General features: G+C 38.5%; 1 protein-coding gene and 1 pseudogene across 2 annotated transcripts; both read right to left on the reverse strand.

The window, feature by feature from the left end:
* Positions 1-772: 772 nt before the first annotated feature.
* On the reverse strand, positions 773-12,951 carry LOC115964399 (annotated as a pseudogene).
* Positions 12,952-20,043: 7,092 nt separating this feature from the next.
* LOC115965645 (protein QUIRKY) lies at positions 20,044-23,903 on the reverse strand. Of its 2 annotated transcripts, XM_031084912.1 has the most exons (2): positions 23,314-23,403; positions 20,044-23,215 (listed from the first exon to the last, which is right to left on the reverse strand). In XM_031084912.1, the coding sequence occupies exon 2, from the start codon at positions 23,105-23,107 to the stop codon at positions 20,459-20,461; it is 2,649 nt and encodes an 882-aa protein (XP_030940772.1). In that variant the 5' UTR covers positions 23,108-23,215; positions 23,314-23,403; the 3' UTR covers positions 20,044-20,458. The 2 variants fall into 2 exon arrangements, with proteins under 2 accessions (XP_030940772.1, XP_030940771.1); XM_031084911.1 differs by having other exon boundaries at positions 20,044-23,903.
* Between the last annotated feature and the right edge of the window lie 1,657 nt (positions 23,904-25,560).

The raw sequence follows: 25,560 nt of genomic DNA on the forward strand, positions 1-25,560 counted from the left end.
TGTCCATAGTGCTCTCAAGCTGATCTCAGTTTCTTCTAAAGATCAACTTGCAGATATCTTCACCAAGTCACATCCTAAGGGACGTTTTCGCACTTTGGTTGACAATCTCAAGTTGGTCTCACATCCACCTTGAGTTTGAGGGGGGTTGTTAACGTATATTAGGGTATGTGGGCTTTAGGCTCACCTTGTTTACTTGTATAGCACACTTACTTGTATTGCACACTCTGCCTCCTATATAAAGGCACTTATGTATATTCTATTACTTGTGAAATACAATACTATTACATTCAGTATTTCTAATTGTGAAATACAATATTATTACATTCAGTATTTCTAACACGCAAGATTCAGGATGATTTTACGTACTCTGTTTGGGTTTTATTATGCATTGATTTTACTTACTGAACAAGGCCCAAAAATTGTTGGTGTTTTATTTGGTTCCCAGTTCATTTCATTTTTACCTGTTCACACTTCACACCTTCGATGGCGTGACTGTACTGAAACTGAATTCAATGACCAAGCTATGTGTTGAAGGCTTGAAACTAAATCCTTATCAGTGGACATGTCTTGAAAATTTCCAACCGTTGCCTTCTATAAGGCCAAATAACTAACAAGAAAACAATAGAACCAAAAATTATAATAATAATAATAATTTGTAGTCACACTCAAAATAGTAGCACTGGAAAGTGGTAACATAGTTTGAAGTTTGAACCATTACACCCATTGAAATGATAGGTTGCCACAACGGACTCCAGAACCAGCATCAAATTTATTATTGCTTTACACAAATCCTGATGGGATTGCAAATGTTCTCGAGCCATTTTAGCTTGTCATGATACAGTTCTGAATCCACAAGCTGGAGGTCATCTATCCATTGAATTGTCTGTTCAATAGCATCTAGAATATTTTTCTTAGCTGCAGGGGCAAGCTTGGAACCAATCTTCTCATTATTGATAGTATTTCTCATGTTGTAAGCATAGTTCTCCAAAGCTTCCTTAGCCTTAACCTTCTTCCTGTGTTCATCATCTTCAGCCTTGTACGCCTTTGTATCACTAACCTAACCATCCTGTTGATCTCTTCACTGGACAGTCTTGCCTTATCATTAGTGATGGTCATTTTCCTCCTCAAACCAGTGGAAATCTCCTCAGCAGACACATTCAAGATACCATTGGCATCAATATCAAAGCAAACTTTGACCCGAGCTTCACCCCTGGGTGCTGGAGGAATACCATCAAGCACAAATTCCCCCAAGAAGTTGTTATTCTTAGTTCTTGCTCTCTCACCCTCATACACTGAGATGGTCATAGAAGTTTGATTGTAATATATAGTGATGTAGTTGCCCACCTTTGAGGCGGGAATGGCAGAATTCCTTGGAATCAAACAGACATATCGCCCATATAATTAATTGATATGCCAAGAGACAAGGGGTTGACATCTAAGAGCACGATATCTTGAAGTTTCCCATTACCTATACCAGTCAAGATAGCAGCCTGAACAGCAACTCCATAAGCCACAGCCTCATCTGGATTAATGCTCTTACAAAGCTCCTTCCCATCAAAGAAGTCCTGCAACAACTGCTGCGCCTTAGGAATTCTGGAAGAACCACCCGTAACAACGACATCATGGACAAAACTCTTGTCCATGTTAGCATCAGTCAAGCACTTCTCCACAATATCAATAGACTTCCTGAACAAATCCATATTGAGTTCTGTAAATTTGGCACTGAGTAATAGTTGAAAAGAAATCAATACCATCATATAAAGAATCGACTTCAGCGATAGTCTCAATTGCAGAAAAAGGAGTCCTTTCTGCTTTCTCACACTTAGTTCTTAACCTTCTAAGAGCTCTGGAGTTTTCACTAATGTCCACCTTGTGTTGCTTCTTAAATATTTCAACAAAGTGCTTTATCATTCTGTTATCAAAGTCCTCACCTCCAAGGTGAGTGTTTCCAGCAACGGCCTTCACTTCAAATACACCTTTCTCAATAGTAAGTAGTGAGACATCAGCAGTACCACCACCCAAATAAAAAATCAACACATTTATCTTGCCAATGCTATCTTCAATCTTGTTTAGGCCGTAAGCAATGGCTGTAGCAGTTGGTTAATTAATTATACGCAGGACATTAAGGCCTGCAATGCCTCCAGCGTCCTTCCTAGCCTTACGCTGGGAATCATTGAAGTAGGCGGGGACAGTAACAACTGCATTCTTCACAGTTGTGCCCAGGTAGGATTCGGCTATCTCACTCATCTTTTTTTGGACCATAGATGAGATTTCCTCGGGGGCAAAATGCTTCTCTTCGCCCTTATAATTGACCACAACCATAGGCTTATCACCCGGACCTTCAATGACCTTGAATGACCAAAGGTTGATATCGCTTTGAACCAAGGGATCACTGAATCTCCTACCAATCAACCGTTTTGCATCTGCAATATAATTAGCCTTTTAAGGAATTGATACTTCAAACAGTAGATGTAAAAACTATTAGACAATAATGAGGCACAAGAAGCAACAAGATTATATGTTGACTCTCTTTTTTATAAGTATATTTTTTATTCGTGAATTTAAGTAATGAAAGCGGACATTTTTTGCAGCTTATTAGTCTACTAATGTAGAGTTACCACCGACTCTAGAGCAATAGGCCGGAAGTAAAAAATTTCAATGTTTTGCATTTGTGACAATAGGTAAAGAAGAGTTCAAGATAAAGAAGTGTTTCATTTCTTTAGGTGAGAAGGAAACTTTTCAACCAATTTGGCAATTTGGCTTCAACGTGTGAATGTAGAACTAGTGTAGGTTTTTTTTTTTTTTTTTTTTTGTGTGTAATACTTGTTGCACACAATTTGTTACCCATAATTTTAAAACCATGACTAGAAGTTATGATTTCCTAGTTTAAAATCATGACTTCATGTTACAGTTTCAGTTCAAAAATGGGGTGTGTATCAGTTTGTGTAAGAAATACTATCATTGAAAGATGCTATAACAACCCTAGCAAGTATTTAGAACCATAATGTAACGCCCCAAAATTCATAAATAATAAAAGTCTATTCAATTTAAATAATCCATAAAAATATAAAATAAAATAAACCAGCAACCTAGAATCTTATCACAAATGTCAGAGCTCTAATCCACCAAAGAAAAAACATCCTCAAAATAATTCTCCAATACAATGTTTAATGCCATAAAAATAATAATAAAATATCCTCAATTCCACAAAATAGTTTGTAACTGTTATCTCCCAAGAATCTCTACTCTAATAATTCTTCTAATGTATCTGTAAGGGGAAATAAAGGGAGGGGGGGTGAGATAACTCAATAATTGGAATTCACTAACATTGGGGTGTGGGAACAAACCTTTCAAATAAATAATTCTTACAACAATTCATAACTTGTAACTTATCAATATTTTGTCATCAAATATTTCATAAAAAAAATATCTTTATATTGTGAGTCATCATAATATATATATATATATATATATATATATATATGTAAGGACGCGATTCGTGGCGGACCGTAACAGTGTCGGGTTCGCACGTGAAAAGGCCCCTAACAATATCATTTGTAGAGCGTGGGTTTGAAAGGCTAGGCCTTGTTCGATAGGCGGTGGGTTTTTCGCGGTGTTCGTATGAACTTAAGCTTTCCTACACCCCTGGAGTCTTTCTCCTGGAGGTGGGCTGGGAGGCTCTGGTTTCTGGCCATTTTTCCCAACCCCCTCTATAGATTACTTACTCTTCCTTTTATACTAGCTCGCGTCCACTGTCCTTCGTCCACGCGTAGGGTTAAACTTTCCAAGATTGATACTTGTCCCATCAGTCCATACTCAAAGTCGTTGGGGATGGTTGTAAAAGCCAAAGAATGCGGCTCTGTCGGGTTCAGAACATTAAATGGCAATAACAGCAGCTTTCCCTGGATATTTTAGATCTTTCTTCCATGTTCGAGTCCTATACCGTTTTTACCCTTCCCTTTGGAGGTACTGTGGGTCTGCCGAGGACTGAACTACCCTCGGCGGTACCCAAAGGCTATTTCGTTGAACTTGGGCCATAATCCTCCTCGGCCTGGGCCTTTGGACTCTCCCTGGGTAAAGGGGCCTGGCCCATAAATCATTTGCGCCCCACATTAGCCCCTCAAAACCCGGCTGTCCAACCTCTGGGCTGGACAGGGGGGTTTTGGTGATGCCAAACTTCTTCCTACAGCCCAATCCATTCGGCCTATTGAACATGCTGGCGGCGCTTCATATGCCCAAGAGGTGCACCGGTCTACGAGACAGTTTTTAATTTCGCGCTTGATGCATTCTTATCGCTTGGGGTATTCAAAACGCGCTTTGAATAATCACTATTTACGAGACTACTTTAATTCGACGGTTTATTTTGATGGGGTGGAGAAGCGGAACCGGCGTGTTTGGGTTTGCTGGTTCCTTTAGAGATCTGAACCTATTAAATGCCCCCCGCTCCGCCCTCTGTATAAGTAGGACAGGAGGAGGTGATTGTTTTTACCAAAAATCCCTTTTCATCCTCCTGCGACTCTGGAATACTTAGCCTCCCTTAAGATTCGGTTTACTCGCCGGTTTATACACTTAATCGTAAAATACTTTACCATAACAACAAGGGATGCAAAAGTCCCACCCCTCCCAAAAACGCCACGTTCCGATAAAGCTTATCATGGCTCGATCGGGACAAGGATGGCGAAGACTCAAAATCAACCTCATCCTTCTTTCAGTCAAAACCCGAAGCAGGGACTCGTCACGTCAAACTTTCGACGTGACGGAGTCGAGAACACCCAAGACCGTTACCACCCGGCTCCTCACGAGCGTACCTAATATGGCACCGGCGTGTTAGGAGTCAGGGCTGAGGCAGGGGCTAAGCGTTTCTGCTTCTCCCTCTTTTGCTCCTTGGTGCCCTCCCCCTCCCTCTTCTTATTGTCTTCCCAGCATCAGTTCCGCCCTGATGCTGTTTCTTTTCTATCTTTTGCTCCTCTCTTTGTCTCTTCATCCCTCTCTCTTCTTCTCCTCCTTCTTTACTCATGTCCTCCATTTTCTTTATTCATCCCCTTCGTCTTCGTCATTGATTTCTTCCTTACTATTTCCTTCTTCTTCATTCATTTTCTTTTTTAAAGTGAGTCCCTCTCTTAGTATGAGCAGCAATGAGGCAGAGATTGGAGAAACTTTGAAGACGAGTTTAAAAGACGCTTGACAGTTTACCTTTCTGTACTACAGATGTAATGGTTGCTTAGGCAGTTTACATTTTGTATAGGCTCGTTTGAGCCCCTTTTTGTATGTTGTAGCAATTTTTCATATCAATAAAGATTGTTGTCTACCTTGTTTCGCATATTATGTCTTTATGTTTTCATAAACTTGCAAGCACTGCTCGGCACAATAATATAGCATCTAACTCAATGACGACTAAGACCAAAATATTTGATAATAAAATGATGTCGCCATAGCTTTGATAGAAGTGCTTGGCACAATAAGGCCGACCCGTAAAAAATAGTACTTACCCGGAACTAGCCGAGGAGAGAACCGAAGGCTTGACGCCGTGTGAGAAATAACCGTCCGAGGACATATCCCCTGCCAAATGAACAGCCCTCTTATACGACTAAATGCTGGGGCGTTCCACCACCTTCCTTACCCCCTTATTGGCCTTAACCTTCTATGGTATTTAAGCCGTAGACGAAGTGCCTTGACGTTTTTATCAAGTAGCCCATCTTACGAAATTCAAACCTTTACTTACCCAAGTATTTGGTTTCCCCATAGGCTTGAGTCTGAGGACCATGCAAGACATAGGTTCTGTCCAACACTTGTAATTTTCATCTTTCGTACTTGGTTTCACATAGGCTTGAGTCCGAGGACCATTCAAGACCTAGGTTCTGTCCCCGGGCCCTTGTGCTAAATCGGGCCTGGGTCGTGAGTTGACTGGGCCCAAAATTAGGGGGTATTTCCGTATTCTCAGGCCACGCGATATTTTCTGGGCGTCCCAGTATTCGAGGTGCGCCTTCTCGAGACTCCTCTAACTTCAGGGTTGCAGATGACGTTGGAAATCGAGCCAGAGACATTTTGTCTGTAGCGTTCCTTGGGACGCTACGTGAATTAAATGCCACTATCTTATCTTTTGATATAAATAGGAGAGAAGGTTACTTTTCCTACGCACAAATCCTTCAGCTTCCTCCTTTAGGAAATCATGTTTGAGGCGAGGGTTAGGGAAAAAGAATTTTCTCCACCGCGGAGGCGCCGTGTCCTCCCGAGACTCGAAGGAGTGATGCACGGGCCAAGAAAGCATAAATTTAAAGAGAAGTTTACACTTCTACGGAGGGGGGAGGGTGTCTCCCCTCCTTTCAGTCAAAATCCGAAGCAGGTTCTGGTCATGCCAGATTTTTGGTATGTCCGAAGAAGGAATTTCCACCATCAGCACTGTCTACCTTGTAACCGGCAAATTCTTGCGGGGGCTTCCCAGCTTCCGGCTCCTTGCGCCTTTTCTGTAGACGGTGTTAGCCTGAGGTCAGGTTCTTTTGCTGCCTGAGTTATGGGCATGCAGAAGTGTCGAGGAATAGTTTCCTTAGACAATAACTTGGCGCAGTAGCCAACCTCTCCTCTGAGCTGTCCCCACGGCCTTATCTCCACTCGCTTGTATTTTCCTTTACTTATGTAATCAGCTTTAGTGTAAGCTTGTTTCAGCTTTTCATTGTACACTGTACTGTTCCTTTGTCTTAATAAAATATGTGTCTATTTCTCCATACATATCTTCCTTCTCCGTAACAACTACTTTATGCATGAATATTAAATGCAAGCTTGCCCTTAAGGATATTCCAGGCAGAAAAAATGCTTTAACACAGGTTCCTTCTAATTTAAACTCACAAATATTATCAAGTATAACAATGATAACTTTCAATAAATTAAATTCCTGGAACTAACCGGGATAAGCGCTGAATATTACGCGATGCATGCTAGACCGATGTTCGAGAACGATAATCTCTAAATAATTCGTCTGAAAGGGTAGCTAAGTAGCGAGGGACTTTGGTTGTGCTTTTGGGGTAATATGTTGCGCCGTATCGCATCAACCCCTTTGATACTGGGGATCCGAGGGTAGACCGAGGAATCCGCGCCATCAAGGTATTAACCCGTCTGCTAACGCGGAGTTCTCTTCGGAGGGATTTCGAGGTTTACGGGCCATAGTTTTTTCTTTAAATAGTTGGTTCCTCATCCAAGTAGTTGGTTTCCCCACAGGCTTGAGTCCGAGGACTTTGCAATGCCTGGTTCTGTCCAAAACCTAGTTTTCATTACATCCAGGTAGTTGGTTTCCCCTGAGGCTTGGGTCCGAGGACCATGCAATGCCTTGATTCTGTCCAAAACCTAGTTTTCATTACATCCAGGTAGTTGGTTTCCCCTGAGGCTTGGGTCCGAGGACCATGCAATGCCTTGGTTCTGTCCAAAACCTAGTTTTCCACATCCAGGTAGTTGGTTTCCCCTGAGGCTTGGGTCCGAGGACCATGCAATGCCTTGGTTCTGTCTAAAACCTAGTTTTCCACATCCAGGTAGTTGGTTTCCCCTGAGGCTTGGGTCTGAGGACCATGCAATGCCTTGGTTCTGTCCAAAACCTAGTTTTCCACATCCAGGTAGTTGGTTTCCCTTGAGGCTTGGGTCCGAGGACCATGCAATGCCTTGGTTCTGTCCAAAACCTAGTTTTCCACATCCAGGTAGTTGGTTTCCCCAGGCTTGGGTCCGAGGACCATGCAATGCCTTGGTTCTGTCCAAAACCTAGTTTTCCACATCCAGGTAGTTGGTTTCCCTGAGGCTTGGGTCCGAGGACCATGCAATGCCTTGGTTCTGTCCAAAACCTAGTTTTCTACATCCAGGTAGTTGATTTCCCCTGAGGCTTGAGTCCGGTGGACCATGCAATGCCTTGGTTCTGTCCAAAACCTAGTTTTCCACATCCAGGTAGTTGGTTTCCCCTGAGGCTTGAGTCCGAGGACCATGCAATGCCTTGGTTCTGTCCAAAACCTAGTTTTCCACATCCAGGTAGTTGGTTTCCCCTGAGGCTTGAGTCCGGTGGACCATGCAATGCCTTGGTTCTGTCCAAAACCTAGTTTTCTACATCCAGGTAGTTGGTTTCCCCTGAGGCTTGAGTCCGGTGGACCATGCAATGCCTTGGTTCTGTCCAAAACCTAGTTTTCTACATCCAGGTAGTTGGTTTCCCCTGAGGCTTGAGTCCGGTGGACCATGCAATGCCTTGGTTCTGTCCAAAACCTAGTTTTCTCATTGTGTGGGATCTTGGCTTTAGGGGAGTTAGCTCCTCGGCCAAGCCCCTAGAGTTTATCCATACGGTTAACGTTACAAGGTACCTAGTTTACTCTTTACAGGGGACCTTGGCTTTAAGGGAGTTGGCTCCCCAACCAAGCCCCTAATCAAGAAACACAGTCCCTAACAGAACTTTATACTAGAACTCTATAACCGACGGTTAGATATAACGAAGAAGCTCCATCGACCCACTTCCTATACCAACGCACAAGCCTTTCCCACAGACGGCGCCAATTGTAAGGACGCGATTCGTGGCGGACCGTAACAGTGTCGGGTTCGCACGTGAAAAGGCCCCTAACAATATCATTTGTAGAGCGTGAGTTTGAAAGGCTAGGCCTTGTTCGATAGGCGGTGGGTTTTTCGCGGTGTTCGTATGAACTTAAGCTTTCCTACACCCCTGGAGTCTTTCTCCTGGAGGTGGGCTGGGAGGCTCTAGTTTCTGGCCATTTTTCCCAACCCCCTCTATAGATTACTTACTCTTCCTTTTATACTAGCTCGCGTCCACTGTCCTTCGTCCACGCGTAGGGTTAAACTTTCCAAGATTGATACTTGTCCCATCAGTCCATACTCAAAGTCGTTGGGAATGGTTGTAAAAGCCAAAGAATGCGGCTCTGTCGGGTTCAGAACATTAAATGGCAATAACAGCAGCTTTCCCTGGATATTTTAGATCTTTCTTCCATGTTCGAGTCCTATACCGTTTTTACCCTTCCCTTTGGAGGTACTGTGGGTCTGCCGAGGACTGAACTACCCTCGGCGGTACCCAAAGGCTATTTCGTTGAACTTGGGCCATAATCCTCCTCGGCCTGGGCCTTTGGACTCTCCCTGGGTAGAGGGGCCTGGCCCATAAATCATTTGCGCCCCACAATATATATATATATATATTTATTTATTTATTTATTTATTTATCAATACCATCATATAAATAATTTTCTAGACTTTTCTCATGGTCAACGTTTACGCCCTGTTGACAAGGTTGTGCTGTCCCCTTTAGGGACTAGAACCTCTTTTTCATCCCTTTTCTTAAGGATAGCTCATTTGGAACCTAAAGATGCACTCCCTTGCTAAGGAGCTTCCTTCTTGGATCCTCAATAGTATACTCCCTTACTAAGGAGCTATCAAATGTGCACTGTCTCCTTTTCTGGGATCGTCCCTTTGCAAAGGACTAGCTGCAGTATGATTATCTCTTACTAAGGACCAAATACAATATTGAGCTTTTAATCACGATTGGCCATAGGTTTTCAAAACACATTCAATATGCTCACAAAAAAAAATAATAATAATACATTCATAATTCTAAAAAATATAAAGATATATTCACGCATATATGTTTAAATAAATTCAGGTTGTCCCACAAGTTTTTCATAAAACGAATAGCCAATGTGCACATCAAGCATTTATAAAATATCAATTTACATATAGAATATCAACATATTTCTTTGATATAAATACTTTAATAATCAAGGATGTTTTGAGAAAACCGCCAAAATTAGTAAACACCACTTACCTCTTAGTTGCAAAAATAAAGGAAATCAACCTCCCTTAAATTACAACAATTCAATAGAATTAGAATCTAGCAATACTAAAAATAGGTTCATCAATACACAATTTTCCACTTAAAAATTTATTTTCACACTTAAACGGTTTTATCCTAGACAATATTGATATATCCAAAATCCTCTATTTATTCACTTAGCTATCCAATACACTTTCAGCTTTGATAAGATTTTTGGACTTAAAAATACTACTGCCTAATCTGATTTTTCCATTGATATAATCATGAATATTCAAGACTTCAAAATGGCCGAATAAGGGAAATCTCATCAATCTACCATTCACATCCTTTCTTGTCATGTAGCTATATCCATCACTCCTTGTCTAATATAATAATAACTGTAGGACATCCTTTCCCATGATATAAGGATAAGTGAGGGTTGTTGAGATCAGAACAAATGCTTAGAATTTCCTTTTTCCTTTAATATATTGATAGGTTAGATTTTATGAAGTCATGCCTAATGTCCTATTAGCTACTAAAATGATTTTAAGAACAACTCCTTCCTGAAAACGTGGGACGATTTTCTAGCCATAATATATATATATATATATATATATATATATATATAATATATATTTTTTTTTTTAATTAACAAGATGACAATGTTGATTTCCCTAGTCCACACCTAACCCCTGTGTTCTGTGTAGCACAGACTGATATACATAGAACTTCTCCATCCTAGGTGTGTGATATATCAATAGCCCTTAAACTAGATAGACACTTGCTAGGTATCACATAAATACAAGAACCCAAATAAAGAGGAGAGCTTACCTGATTCTCCTATACAGCCGCAGTGAAGAGAAGAAACAGCTCACTCGTATGTTGCGACTGAAAATAAAAAGGAACTTCTTATTTACATACACGTGTAACTTAAAAGGTAAAAGGCTAAGGTTATCAAGATCCATATATTTATTTATGCCACCTCACTTGAGATTCATATCCCATAGTATTTATCTTATTTTTAATATCTTAGGTCAAAATCAATTTAATCCATTTAATTGTAGGGATCCTTTATAATTTATGCATAATAATTAAATTAGTATTAAAATTATGGGGTGTTACACATAAACCATGCTTTTTATGGCTTAATCTTCTTTTAAATTGAACTAATGATACATTAAAATAATAAATAAATACATACAAATTTGTAATTGAATAAAGCCAACAAATATGGACTTCTCAATCATTTTTTTTTTTTTTTCATTCACTCTTAGGTGGTAGCATTTTTTTTTTCGTCTCCTTTGTATTCTCTATATAAGGTTAGCTACTGATTGTATCAAGGTATCCAAGAATAAGTAGTGAGATAGGGAATTGGTGTAAGGAAATAAGCCGTGAATGAAATAGTGAAGAGTGGTGTGTAGTAAAGTGTGTGTAATGTTATAAATATCAATGAAACTTCTTTTTATGATAATTTCTTTGTGTATTTTATTTGAGTGTGGTGAGATTTATCACAAAAATATATGACAATATTTGTAATTATCTAGATTTTAATTAAAGTTCTGATTATAAAATTCAAACTTGTATTATAAGCTCTAATCAAATTGAAGATTTTAACGTAGATCACAATGTTATCTAAAGCAACTTCATGTGCTAATGGTTGATTTTTTACTAAATTGCAAAGTGCCATGATACTTAACATAAGGGAGTATATAAAAAATTTGAAACTTTAGGGAACAAATTTGAAATTACTCCGAACTTTACGCGTGTAATTTAATCTTAAATATCTTTTCTCCCTCTTTTATACTATTTTATTTGTTGAGATTTGCTACTATGAAAACTTTGTCAAAATAAATTTGACACTTAAAAAGAAAGAGCAATAAGTTCGTAATTGATGCCGGAATGTAGAAAAGTTTCCTAGTTCTTTAATGATTTCTATTATTGAAGTTGCGAATTCGTATCCTGCCTTCGAACCCTGAATAGATGACGTTTTGATATATGAATGCTATTAAGCTTTCTTAAATTGATTTTTTTTTTTTTTAATGAAAATTCTTAAAGGGGTTTTTTTTTTTTTTAGGAACAAAATATTACAGTGAATACAAACAGCTCGACATATAATGATACATCCAATTATCTTTTGCTTTCCACAAAACTCGTTACCCAATAATCCATACCAGCATCTTCACACTTTCTCTACGCGAGTCCAAATGGTAAGAGCAGATTTGTTTTCCCTTATTAACCTTTGCAAATCACTTTTATGAAAGAGACCAGTTATTTTTACAATATTTTTATAACAAATTTTAGGTGTAAGGTTTTTATGGATTTTTAATCTAAATTCATCACTGAAATTACTTTCTTTCTCACAATAACAGCAAAAAACTAGCTAACTAGGAATTGTTGTGAAAATATTGTTGTAATAGTGTTTCTCTTATTTATCTAAAAGAATATATGTAAAATTTTGTATTAAGAAAAAGAAATGTAAAACTATCCACAATCCATCAAATTCTACTCCTACAATAACTGCTAAGAGTTTCAAAAAAGAAAAATAATATCTCCATAATATTTTTTTCAATACTTTCAAAATTAAAATAAAACTAGCTCCGGTCAGATTAAAAGGTTTTCAAGAATATAGTTTGATAACCACCGCGCATCCTTAGAGCTATGGTCATTCCATAAGTATAAGTGCTTGTAGAATGTGAGGGACAAGGGCTGGAGTTTAAATCTAAAAGAGGGAGTTTCACACATACATACATTTAGATTAGCCTAGAGTGGAATTTTTATCTTGTAAAATAAAATATAAAAAGAAAAAGAAAAACATAATTTGATATTGGTAAGTGGAAAAACAAGATTTTAAGATTTTTTTTTTTTTAAAAAAAAAAACCTCTTTCTTCATTAAAAGAAAATCTTTTTATTCATCTATTTTATAAAAAAGGAGAGAGGGGGAATTTCATTGTAGAGAGATTACCAAAGACAGAGTTGGTGGCGTTCCTGGCAACCTGGTTCTTGGCTGCATCACCAACCTAGCGTTCCGCCTGAGTGAAAGCAACAAAGGAAGGAGTGGTCTTGTTACCTTGATCATTCTCTAATATTTCTACTCTTTCATTTTGCCACATTACCACACACAAGTACATTGTACCCAGATCTATCCCAATCCCTGAACCCTCTCCTTTGTTAGCCATTGTCGTCGGGACAAGAAGCTCAAAGTCTTTTTTAAACCGAAACTAAGTGCCCGTTTGTTTCCACATTTTGAGCCCAAAAAGGGCTTTTTGAAAAAAGCCAGGCCTAAAATTGTGTTTGGTTAAGCCCAAAACGCAACTTTTTGACAAAAGTTGCGTTTTGGGCATAGGCCAAAAACGCGTACTAAACGCGGAAATTTTATGGACCTCTGAGGGTCCATAAATGAAAATGCGCACTTCATGTTTTGATGTGTTACAGTTGCTGAAGATAAAATTACGGAAATACCCATGAATTTATTCAGTTCTCTCAACGCCTAACCTCACGCCCCTCATCTCATCTCTCTGCTCTGCCCTCTCCATGAGAAATCAACCCAAAGAACAGAGAAATCATAACCAACCCATACCCATGAGAAATCAACCCAAAGAACACACAGAAAAATCATTACCCAAAACACAAATCACAACCCAAAACTACAGAAATCAAATAGCACAAACCCACAGCCAAACAACCATAAACACGCAAAAAGACAAAAAGAAAGAAGAAGAAGAGGAAGAAGAAGACGAAGACGAAGAAAGATCGAACCCACAGTGTTGAGTTCAGATTCGATTCCGTATCCAATGACTTCAAGGTCGTGAGGCTTCTCAATGTTCAGTTCAGGTCCGCGAGCAATTTGCTTCATATAAGTCAAGAAGTGGAAGTGTATAACGTCAGCAGTGGTTTGTGGAGAGCTTCTGAAATCAAGTGAAAAAAAAAATGGAGAAGAAATTGAGAGAGCCGGAGAGCTTCTGGAATCATCAAGTGGAAGTAAAGGAAAAATAAAAAAGGAAAGAATGAAAGAATGAGGAGTTTCTGGAAAGTGGAGCTATGGAAGTAAAGAAAAGAAAAAGGAGAGGATGTGGACAAAATAATGTATACGTGTGTGGTTGACAAAATACAAGAGAAAAAAAAAAAAAAAAAAGGAAAAAGAAACGTATGGAGGAAAAAAAAGGCAAAGAATTAGAAATCACAATTTAAAAATATTATCACAATATTTTCACAATAAATTTTAAGTAATTAGCTAATATTGATGAGTAAAAATATAATTTCAATAATGGGTTCAAATTAGAACTAGTAACAACTTTTCATATAAGATTTTGTTATGATTCTTGTGAAAGTATGGCAAAAAATATTGTAGATGTAACACTTTTTGTTGAAAAATATAATTGTTGAGAATGAATAGAAAAAGAAAAAATAAATATTAAAAAAGAATAAATTTGATTACAAAATAAAAATTAAAAAAGTGGATAGGCAAAAGATAAATGTCACTGTTGATTGTCCAAACAGCACAAAAATTTGTCTAACCTGCTGGAGATGCTCTTATATATACATTGTCATTTTTGGTAATTTATCCCTCAAACTGCCATTTTTATAAGTGCTAGCCAAACACTCAGCTTTTTGAAAATGCACTTTTTCAATTATGCACTTTTTGAAAACTTCACTTTTTCATTATGCACTTTTACAAAAAGCTGAACCAAACTCACCCTAAGCAGATGAAAGTAGACTGAATATGAGACATGGTTAAAGACATACTATATAATATATATATGCCATGACCTCACGAAGGAATTTGATATCGAATGATACCAAGTCAACAGTATTAAAATCTAATAAGTGTGAAATATGACCAAAAAAATAACTAATCCACTAACAATTGAAAGACATTTATTGGTGGGTAGTTATTTTTGCATACATATCTCTCATTTATTAAATTTTGATACAAATGACGTGGTATTATTTGATACAAAATATATATATATATTTTTTACCACGAAAGTTGACTTCATTTCCAACTACTTGGAAAAAAATAAAGAAGAAAAGGAAAATTGAAGTTTAAAATGTAACGGGTCCTCTTCTTAAAAAAAAAAAAAAAAAAAAAAAAAAAAAAAAAAAAAAAAAAGGGTAACGGGATACTTCAAATAGAAGAAGACAAAAAATATAAAACAACAATGAAGCAGAAGAATCAACAGCAATTGAATTTAGATGTTGGAATTTAAGCTTCTGATGTAGTCTCTCTTTTTTTTCCTGATTTAATAGAATTGAGATTTCCTTCAAAAAAAAGAGAGGCACAAGAACCAGAAATTAAGTATTGATTCTTTGTTGACAACTATATTTAATTCGTGAATTAAAGGAATGAAAGAGGACATTTTGTAGTTCACATCATAAGACTAATAAAATAACAAGGGAGGAAACAAATAAAAAATAAAAAAATAAAAATTGGATCATGCTACGCTTGATAACATTGTGATTTCACTTTAAAATTTTAATTTTATTAGAGCTGAATCAGCTGATTACACACAAGTTTGGAAATTTTAAAACGGTGAACTTGTATTAAGATCTTGATACTTACAATTACTAAAAGGACTTAATAATTGATGCATATAATGGAGAACTTCGATTAAAATCTTGAAAATTACCTTCTTCTTTTTTTCTTCCTGTTGAGGAAATTGAAAATTACAATGACTAAAGCAAAAAGACTTCATAGTTAATGCATATAATGGAAAAAGTTATTAGTTCTCTAAGAAGAGTAGACACTTTATTTAGGGGGTTGTATATGACATGTGTTTATGCGTACTTGTGCTTCATAAGTAAATGCTAACTTCTTAAAAAACTGTTGTGTCACTATATCGTTCTGGTACCCATACCTTCCTTGTTAGTTCTCCACTTCTTTAAATTATTTTTACTATAGAAGTTGTGAAGGCTATTAATAACATTTTTAGGAGGGTGTTTAGTTTGCTGAGATGTGCCCTTTGATGTGATACATATTATCTTAATGTGACATTAAGGTGTTTGGTTCATTTGATTTTTTTCTAACATTACTATAATTTATATTTACAAAATATATCACATCACCTTAATCACGTTACCTTCTTAAAAAATGGTGATCTTACATTACTTATTGGTGAGGATGTAATAATTTATTGAATTGACCAAAATCGCCCATACTAAAAAATTTTATTTTACTAATGAGAATTTACTAAAATATAAAAAATATCTATAAAATACTCTTAAATCTCTAAAATGACTAAAATACCCTTGGAACCACCAAAATTACTAAAATGAATCACGAACGTCCAAAATATCCCAAAAACCTCCACAATACCGCCAAAACTTTTAAAATGACCAAAATACCCTTGAAACCTTTAAAAAAATACCCTCAAAACTTCTAAAAATTACCAAAATACTCTTGAAACCTCCAAAATTACCAAAATACCCTCGAAACCTCTAAAAATGATCAAAATACTCTGAAACCTAAACAATAACCAAATACCCTTGAAACCTCTAAGATGACGAAAATACCCTTGAAATCTCCAAAATAACCAAAACACCCTTGAAACCTCTAAAATGACCAAAATACCCCAAACCTAAAAATTTACTAAAATAACCCCAAAACCTCTCAAATGACCAAAATACCTCGAAACCTCTAAAATGATCAAAATACCCCAAAACCTCTAAAATGAAGAAAAATACCCCGAAACCTCAGAAAATGACCCAAAAAAAATCTCTAAACCTCTAAAATGACCAAAATAATCTCAAAACCTCTAGAATGACCAAAATACCCTAAAACCTCTAAAATGATGAAAAATACCCTAAAACCACTAGAATGACCAAAATACCTTTGAGACCTCTAAAATGACCCAAATACTTTTGAAATCTCTAAAATGATGAAAATAATCCCAAAACTACTATAATAACCAAAATACCCCCCAAAAAATCACTAGAGTGGCCAAAATACCCTTAAAACCATTAAAATGACCAAAATACTTCCAAAACTTCAAAACAACCAAAAATTGGTTTTCATGGGCATTTTGGTCATTTTGATGTTTTGGAGGTATTTTGTTCATTTTTTAGGTTATAGGGGTATTTTGGTCATTTTTGATATTTTGGGGGGTATTTTAGTCATTTTAGAGGTTTCAAGTTTTTTTGTCAAGAGGATTTTAGGGTATTTTGGTAATTTTAGTCATTTTCAGGGTGTATTTTAATTATTTTAGATATTTTGGGGTATTTTGGTCATTTATGAGGTTTCGGAGTTTTTTTTTTTTTTTTTGCTCATTCTAGTGGTTTTCAACGGTATTTTGGTCATTTTAGAGGTTTCGAGGTATTTTGGTAATTTTATAGGTTTTAGGGGTTATTTTTGGTTATTTTAGAGATTTTGATGTTATTTTGGTCATTTAAGAGATTTGGGGGTATTTTGGCCATTCTAGTGATTTTGGGAGTATTTTTGTCATTTTAGAAATTTTGGGATTATTTTGTTCATTTTGGGGTTTTGGGAGGTATTTTGGTCATTTTATTTGGATTTAGAGTATTTTTGGTAATTTTAGAGGCTACATGAGTATTTTGGTCATTTTTTTAGATTTCAAGTGTGTGTGTGTTTTATTTTTATTTTTTAGGTTTTAGGGGCAATTTGGTCATTTTGGGCTTCCAAGGGTATTTTTTGGTTCAAGGGTAATTCTGGCATTTTCTTGGTGTTGAGGCTTGTGGGGATCATTCGGTCGATAGGCCCATAGGATTCAGAATTAGTTGAGAATTGTTGGGCCAGTGGCCCATCCGAGGTCGTGCACCCGTCCGAGGACGCCATCCTCCTCGGCAGTATGCGTCCGAGGACGATCGCGTCCGAAGACGATCAGGACGTGGTATCACCACGATCAGACCTCAGAAGTAGGTCATCTCAAGGGGTAGAGTAGCCGACTAAAGATGAAAGAGATAAGGCCAACAAATATCTGAAACTATAGCTGCCTCCGCATTAATGACCTCTCAACCAACTCTCTGGCCGCATTAATGTGGAGGTGAAACCTGAGCAGCAGGAAAGCAGCCTTACAGCTGCCCATAGGAAGTTCCAGGAGGCGCCAGATGGGACAGAAAGAAATCCCCCGGGCACAATCTACACGTGTTCGGTGAAGATGGATCGCGAAGGGGAGTATATAAACTAAAAGAGGAACATGAAGAAGAGGATCGAGAAAAAAAGGAGAACACACACAAAACTGAAGAGAAAGAAGGAAGAAGAGAGGGAGAGAGAGTAACACTAGGGATTTAAGAAAAGACGTTGATTATACCAACAAAAGAGAAGGAAAACATGGTATGGGCTTGAAAGAAAATTTTGGAGGTAGATACCACCGTTAATCTAGCTCTTTACACCCACGCTCTACAAATCATATTGTCTGGGCCTTTTACGTACGAACCCAATACTGTTTAGGTTCGTCACCAAATCGTGTCCTTACAAGGCTATTTTTAATCAATTTGTTATTATAATCATTTTAATTAATTCTAAGAATGTTTATGAATCAATTATATGAATGTTGCATTCTTGGATTATGATTAGAATGAACCAAGCACCTTAATATCACATTAAAGTAATGTGATCACATGAATCTAAGATTACAAGAATGTAACATTATAGTTTGATGTAACATTAAGCGAACCAAACACCCCCTTACTATAATGTGATGCCTAAGGTATTGGCATAGAAGGATTACTTGGTCAAGAGCATCACCCGATAGCTTATTTTAGTGAAAAGATGAATGACATAGAACAAAGATACTCAACCTATCTCACTGTCGCCATTATCTATTATCACAAGAATGTGTCATCTATTATGACCATGAAGCCTCTACCTCTTTTTTTTTTTTTTTTTGATGAAATGAAGCCTCTACTTCAACTCTTAAAAGAAGTTGAGCTTTGGCCCTTGGGTTAAATTCCTACAACGCTACTCCTTTGTTGTAAAACATAGTGCATGAATTGATAAGGACTTTGATGCACTTATAGTTGTGGAGTATCATTGCTATTAGTCATGAGCATTAAGGTTACAAGATTTGAGAGACTCAAATAGGACTATGACTCATTTCCAAACTTTGGAGAGATCTATGGTAACATGTGTACTGCATTATGCCCTAGCATGAATGAATACATTCTTCAAAATGGTTATTTATTCAAAGGGCCAACAAAAAAGTCATGCATCTCATGGACTTCAATGAGATTTTCTAGCATGGGCAATTCATGTCATAGGCCTTGCTCGACATTTTGGTCCAGATAAGACAGTTGAGGAAGTGAAAATCAATTTTATTGGTCTATCCTAAAAAGGGACGTATTTGTTTTTTTTTTTTATATAAAAAAATAAATGAAAGTCCTCTAGAAAGTGAATCTATTTTCCAATTTGATTCCCCGATGCAATGACTTCCTAATTTATTCGGGCCTAATAATATTATCCTTTTTCTACCCTTTTTAAAAAATAAAAATAAAAATAATCACCCAGAGAATAAAAAGTTGGAGCATGACCACCATTTTCAACCTCAAGTGCACCTAAATATCTGTGCTAAAGCAATGAATGTGGAAGATTTAAGTTGGATGCAATAGACATATTCTGAAAATTGTGTCCAAAGGCTGCCAACAATGCATTCAGCATGTTTTTCAAATACGTAGCAAAAAAAAAAAAAATTGTTTATCAAGAATATGTATTGGGCTAAAAAAATGTTCTCCTAGCTAGAGATCTTTTTATCTGTGAATTGTAAAGCACTATCTCCTCCACATCAGAGGCTTTAGCAAGGCGCGTTTAAAGTTGCTAGCCCTTTTTTTAGCAGTTAGCTTTTTGTCGTATCCTTTCTTTGATTTTACTAGCCCTTTAGAAAATTCACATTTATATTTACTTCATATCTGCCAGTCTCGTGAACAAAGTTTTGATCGTGCACGGATTCGGACATGGATATAGTACGATACAACAACACAAATAATTTAAAAAAAATTATAACATGATATGGTAAATAAAACACTGTTACAATATAAATACAACACTTCAAATGAAATATTCCACCATCTTAAGTTTTGCCATGATTTTTTTTTTTTGGTAATGTCATAGCCCTACATAATATCTGCTCCAACCTCCTCTTTTTTTCAAATCTGAAAAAATCATGGCCTATACTTTAATGCAGTGCTACAGCAGTAAAATTTAATCTAGACAGATTTCAATATTTCACAGTGCAAAGTGAAAAACAGTGATCATGAGCACAGCTCACTAGAGGTAAATCTATCATCATACTAACATAGTTTGAAAAAAAGATGTCAGCTCAATTTTATAAATTAGAATGCAATTACTTTTCAGGACACCATTACAAACTGTCACTGCTATTCAACTATAGCCTGCACTATAGCACTCAATTTTTCTTCCCTCTAATCTGTCTTTTTGCCTCCCATTTCCTTTCTCTTATTTCAAGATTTCAATAGTTATAAGTCAATCACTTCAAATCGCCCACCTTCTTAAAAAAAAAAAAAAAAGGAGTGAAATCATGCCAATTTGCCACTTTCCTTCATAGCCTCACCCTTTTCACTCCTGAAAAAATGTTATTTAAGGACAACTTTTTCAACACGGACAGTTGTCTCTGATTGCCTCAACCTTTCCCCACCAGTCCCATATTTTCATCCCCCTAAAAAATTGTTAAAAAACCCAAACCAAAAAAAAACAAAAAAATATTCTCTTCTACTCTACATTAATCGATCTGACAAACTTGGAAGCCTTCTGAAGAAATTTAAGCTAGATGGTGGCATGGGGTCCCTAAACATGGGGTGGCGCAAGTAGTAGAATCCTAAGGCCACAGCAACCATCTTTGGTGGCACCACATAGAGAACCACAGTGATAAGCAGGCACACAAATATGAATAATTTAGTAGCTCTAGGGTCCCTCCAGCTCACCAAGGCTTGGACCCTTTCACCTTGGGTTGCAAAATCACCCAAAACTGTTTGGACCCTTGCAGCCAACATTCTCAACCGGTCATACCTTGCTCTAACCAAATCAGATGGTTTCGAGCTTGGTATTGTATCAAATTCCTCATCCAGTTCATCCGGGTCAACTGCATCCGCATGTGATAATCGGATATCCATACCCGCTGGTATCTTGGGCTTAAACCGATAATACCAAACTCCAATCAAGAACACGTATAGAAACCCAGTTGGGACAATCAAATCAGGAAACCAAACAAGCACCAAATATAAAACATGGACTAGCACAGTTGTCACTGGGTTCCTCCACCTTCTTATATCATCCAACCATTTTGCTAACCCTACCGCCCAAGCAAGAACCGCCACGATCCGAAACCAATTAGCTTTACTCTTTCTCATGCTCCATGTGTGTGAATCCGCATCCAACATGTACCGAACCACTTCGTGACCCAACGGAGGCTCCGACCTCGCAAGCCACCCCGCGACCATTTTAGTCGCAGCTCCACGTAACGCTTCCTGTTGAGACACACCAAGCGGCCGCAAGTAATGCATTCTCGGAAGCAACGGCTGCCCGTAAACCGCACACGTGTCGGGCAGCAAAGCAGGACACGCGAACCGAACCGCCAATTCAATCTCGCCCATTTTTTTGAACCCGGTTCTTAGCAAAACCAGCAAAGGGTACGAATTTGTGTACACCCTGTTGCTTTCTAAAGTGGAGACTCGTATGCGCACTTTCCCGATTCGGCAGTCCGTTGTTTTATCATCTGACGTGTCAGCAAACATGCGCCAGTTGTCAAAAACTCCAATGGTGAGGACTGTGCAAGGGTCGTAGACTTGCCACGTGTACTGTTCGTTCCAGCGTGGATCGAAGCTGTCTGTGATGGTTCGAGTCCGGACCCACTTTTTGCCGTACTTGGCTACGCAGTACGCGTCGGTTGAGCCTTTGCCTGGACCTTGGGCTTTCATTGGGAGCAAGCCACGAGCCCCGAGGATTCCAAGCTCTAAAATCCCAATAGCTGGCTTCCACAGCTGCTTAGCCGTGGGTCTAAAATCACTGCACACGTGCGCCGCTTCGTCCAGCACGTGATACCCACCCTCCAAGCAAAGACGTAGATGGATTCGTCCACAGTAGGACCCACCTCCTCTACCAGGTGGTACACAACCATCACCACCACGGCATTCCAACGGGAACCATTTTGATGCAACGTGGCGCTCATCTAACCGTTGCTCGATCGCGCTCACGGGAATCACTATGTGGCCGAGGAGTTGGGGATCTCTGTTTGTACGGTCCTCGACGAGAATGATCAGCGAGTCTTCCAGTGGTTCTCCGGCGACGAAGAGCAAGTCCTCGTTGAAGTGCAGCGACGCGCTGTGATTGTTCATGGAGGCTCGCCTTGTTTTGAATGATTGAAATCCTATCTGAGCCTTTACTCTGATTTCTGGTGCCGTTAATGGAGGAAGATTCGGAGCAATGTGAAGGTCCTGAGCTTCGATTACTGTGACTCTCAGATACCATAGCTTTGGAGATTGATAGACCTTCGAGCGCGTGTGCGCTAAATACGGCGCGTCTGAATGCCAAGCTTCTGGAAATGCATCGTCGGCCTGAGTGCCAATCCAAACAGCGAGCTGAATGTCACCGGAGACTCCGCCGGGATGTTGATCGGCGGCACCGCCTTCAAGTCTGTACCACTGTGGTGCTAATGGACTATCGGGAGGATCGCGTACAGGCACGTCGGAGAGGTCGAAGCAAACGCCGCCGAGAAAACGGTCGGAATGCAAGTCCCAAACGGAGATCTCCAAGGTCGAGCTCGCCGAGTCAGGTCTGTTATGAGCAATCGCGAAGACCTGGTGCCAATCCGGCGAGTCCGTCGGTTCACCAGGTCTATGACTCGCCGGCTTCGATTTCACGTAATGACTCGTCGTCTTGATCTTCACGTAAGGGCTTTCGTTGTGCGCTAAACCACGCGCCTTCACGATCCTCACAAACAAATACTGCATCGGCTCCACCAGATCGTACGGATGAACTCTCTCACTCTGATCCGCACCAAATTTACCAGAAATCACTCTCGGAGAGTAATCTCCATTTGGCCTCCTCAAAACCCTAACTCTCTCTCCACAGCCACTGCTTCCACCTCGCCCCATCTGCATCTTCCTAATCGACGGCAGAAACTGCTCCTCCGGCGGCGGCGGGTGCTGATGAGAGTGAGAATCTTCATCATGCTGCTGCTGCGGCGGAGGATGCTCCGAATGATGATAATGAACCGCCTGAGGCTGCAGCGGAGGATTCTGAGGGTAATGATGATGATGTTGAGGGTGAGACTCTTCAATAACCACAACCGGCGGCGAGTGACAGCCATCGTGAACATTCTCCATCGGAGCAGGAACTTCAAAAACCCTACCTTCCTCAACCACCATAACCTGCCTCGGCCTCTCCTGAATCGGCGCCGGTTCCTCCGGAGGCGGCGGATTCTGCTGCGGCGGACCACCACCACCACCTTGCGCTTGTGGCTCCTCAGCAACAACCTGCTGGTCAAAATAGTAAATTCTCAACCCAATCTCACCCCTAATCCAACTAAACACACTCTTCTTCTCCAACGGTACGTAAAACAAACCCTCCTCACCTCGCTTAGCAAACTGGCTCCCGTACAACTTCACCCTCCCCAAGAAATGGTTTTTACGGCCACTGCCACTGTTAGCTCCATACCTCTTGTCGTTAAAAACCTCAATCTCAAGCTCCTCCGAGTCCATGTGTTCCGGGTCCGAAACCTCGAACTCGATCGACTCGTTCCAAGTCGGGTTGAGGTCACGGTACTTGGTGGAGGTCCGCTTCTTCTGGCCGTCGAAATCCACCACCACGTAAGGGCTGGAACTGCCTTGCCCATCTTTAGGAAGAAGGTCACGTGCGTCCACCACGTCTATAATTAGCTTCCTCACTGTTTGCACCGCCGGCGGAGGTGGATTTGGATGAGACGACGCCGGATTCATGTTGTCAACATTTTGTGATTTATGACAGCTTTGGGGGTGGGTTTGGACAAAAAAATGAGTTTGCTGCCGTTGATAGCGGTGTAAAGAGAAACGAAGATTTTTTGAGGCTGGTTAATTGTGTTGTTATTATGGAGCGATACGGTTTGTTTGCTTTTTGAGGTGAGTGCGGTTTTTGAAATTTTTGTAATAGTGTACAGTTTGTTATTACTATTTGGGTTTTTGATTTTGATTTTTGTGTTTTTGTTTTTGCAGTGATAGTGGGAGGAGAGAATTTTTGTTTTTCGATTCCATGCCCTCTCGTCAAGGTTTGTCCTTGCTTTTTCCCGGTTTTTTCCCTCCTTTACGGGTTCGTTATCCACGTCATTCTTTTGTCTTTTTATTTCACTTCTTTTACTATATTCATGCCCATGTAACACGAATTGAATAATCTTTCTTGCTTTTTTTATTCCTTTTTTTTTCATACATAGAACTAGATCTTAATAGGAAAAATAATAATAGTAATAATAAAAGGCAATCAATATATAAAAAATATTTTATAGGGTGCTCTTGCTTTTTTTTTTCTTTTCAGGATAGGGTTCTAAATTTCTAGAAATGTTGAAGGGGTCAGGGGTGCAAATTGGTTGGGTTGGTCTTAGTCATTCCTCAATTTCTAGCTCCTTTAATCCTTTTGGTAAAGCATGTTCTGCATTAATATTATAGTTTGGTTTAGACTCTAGACTATTGATCACGTTCTGTATTATATTGTTATTTGATTGAGTGTTTGAGAAAATCAATATTCAGTTAAAAAGAGATTGACATGTGTCATTTGCCCTCCACTCCTCACCTCATCTATGATACGGAATGCATTAAGGATTTTTGGCTGACATGCCATTTCACATCCACTTTGTTTTACAATTGCTTGTCATACCATTCTACTCGTCTTTGAACGCATGTTTATAGACTCTTTTATTTATTTATTTATTTATTTTTTTATAAGAGTTAATAGTTTCCATTCATCATAATTTTAATCAAATATGAATAATGTTCTAATTTTTAGCAACTTTAAAGTTTGCGACTTGGAAGTTAGCTTAGAAGCCCCCATATAGATAAAGTTTAGAGTTTAGACTGTAATAATACTTGGGCCAATATTTAAAAAATGGGCTCTGAAAATTCTATACCAATCCATTTTGCACCTATTATTATAAAATTGTATAGGTGAATTTTGTCAAACTCTGCAGTTTAATTTTCTTTAGAATCATGGTACATTGATAAAAAGCCCAGCATTCATATTTCATAGTCGTACCCAATATCTGAGATGCCTCTGCAAGAAGGCACATGATTCCACTTCCCAACTATGGCCCTCTCCTTTTTGTCAAAAGCACCCACATTTTGAATAAAGTTTAAAAAACAAAAGCATCACCTTTATTTATTTCTTCTTGGGTTCTCTTATTCTTCCATACATCATGCCTTGTCAACAATCAGAAAGACAAAGTGCTTTCCTTTTTAACATTAAGCAAACCTGAACCCAACCGTGTTCAGGAAGCTCCGAGTCTCAACAATTTATGTAGTTAGTGAAAGTGAAATTTATATCAATAAAACTAAAAATGGTAGTTTCATTTCTTTCTTTTTTATTGCCCTTGGATTTTGTGTTCCTATTTAAAATTTTGATCTTAAGAAAGAGAGTAAAGAACTAAAATAAAGTAGACACACCTAAAAAAGTATGGTAAACTCTTCAGGATCTAATTTGGAGTTGAATTTCATCCAACATAAGAAATAGGACATCCTTATAACATTCACAATTTTCCAATACTTTGCTCAAGAATAGAAAATTTTCCTATGCTGCTAAACATTCTTGTACAGGACATAGGTCATAACTTTTGCCACGTCCCTCTCCCGCATCATAT

Source organism: Quercus lobata, chromosome 10 (assembly GCF_001633185.2).
Source record: "Quercus lobata isolate SW786 chromosome 10, ValleyOak3.0 Primary Assembly, whole genome shotgun sequence".
Taxonomy (NCBI): domain Eukaryota; kingdom Viridiplantae; phylum Streptophyta; class Magnoliopsida; order Fagales; family Fagaceae; genus Quercus; species Quercus lobata.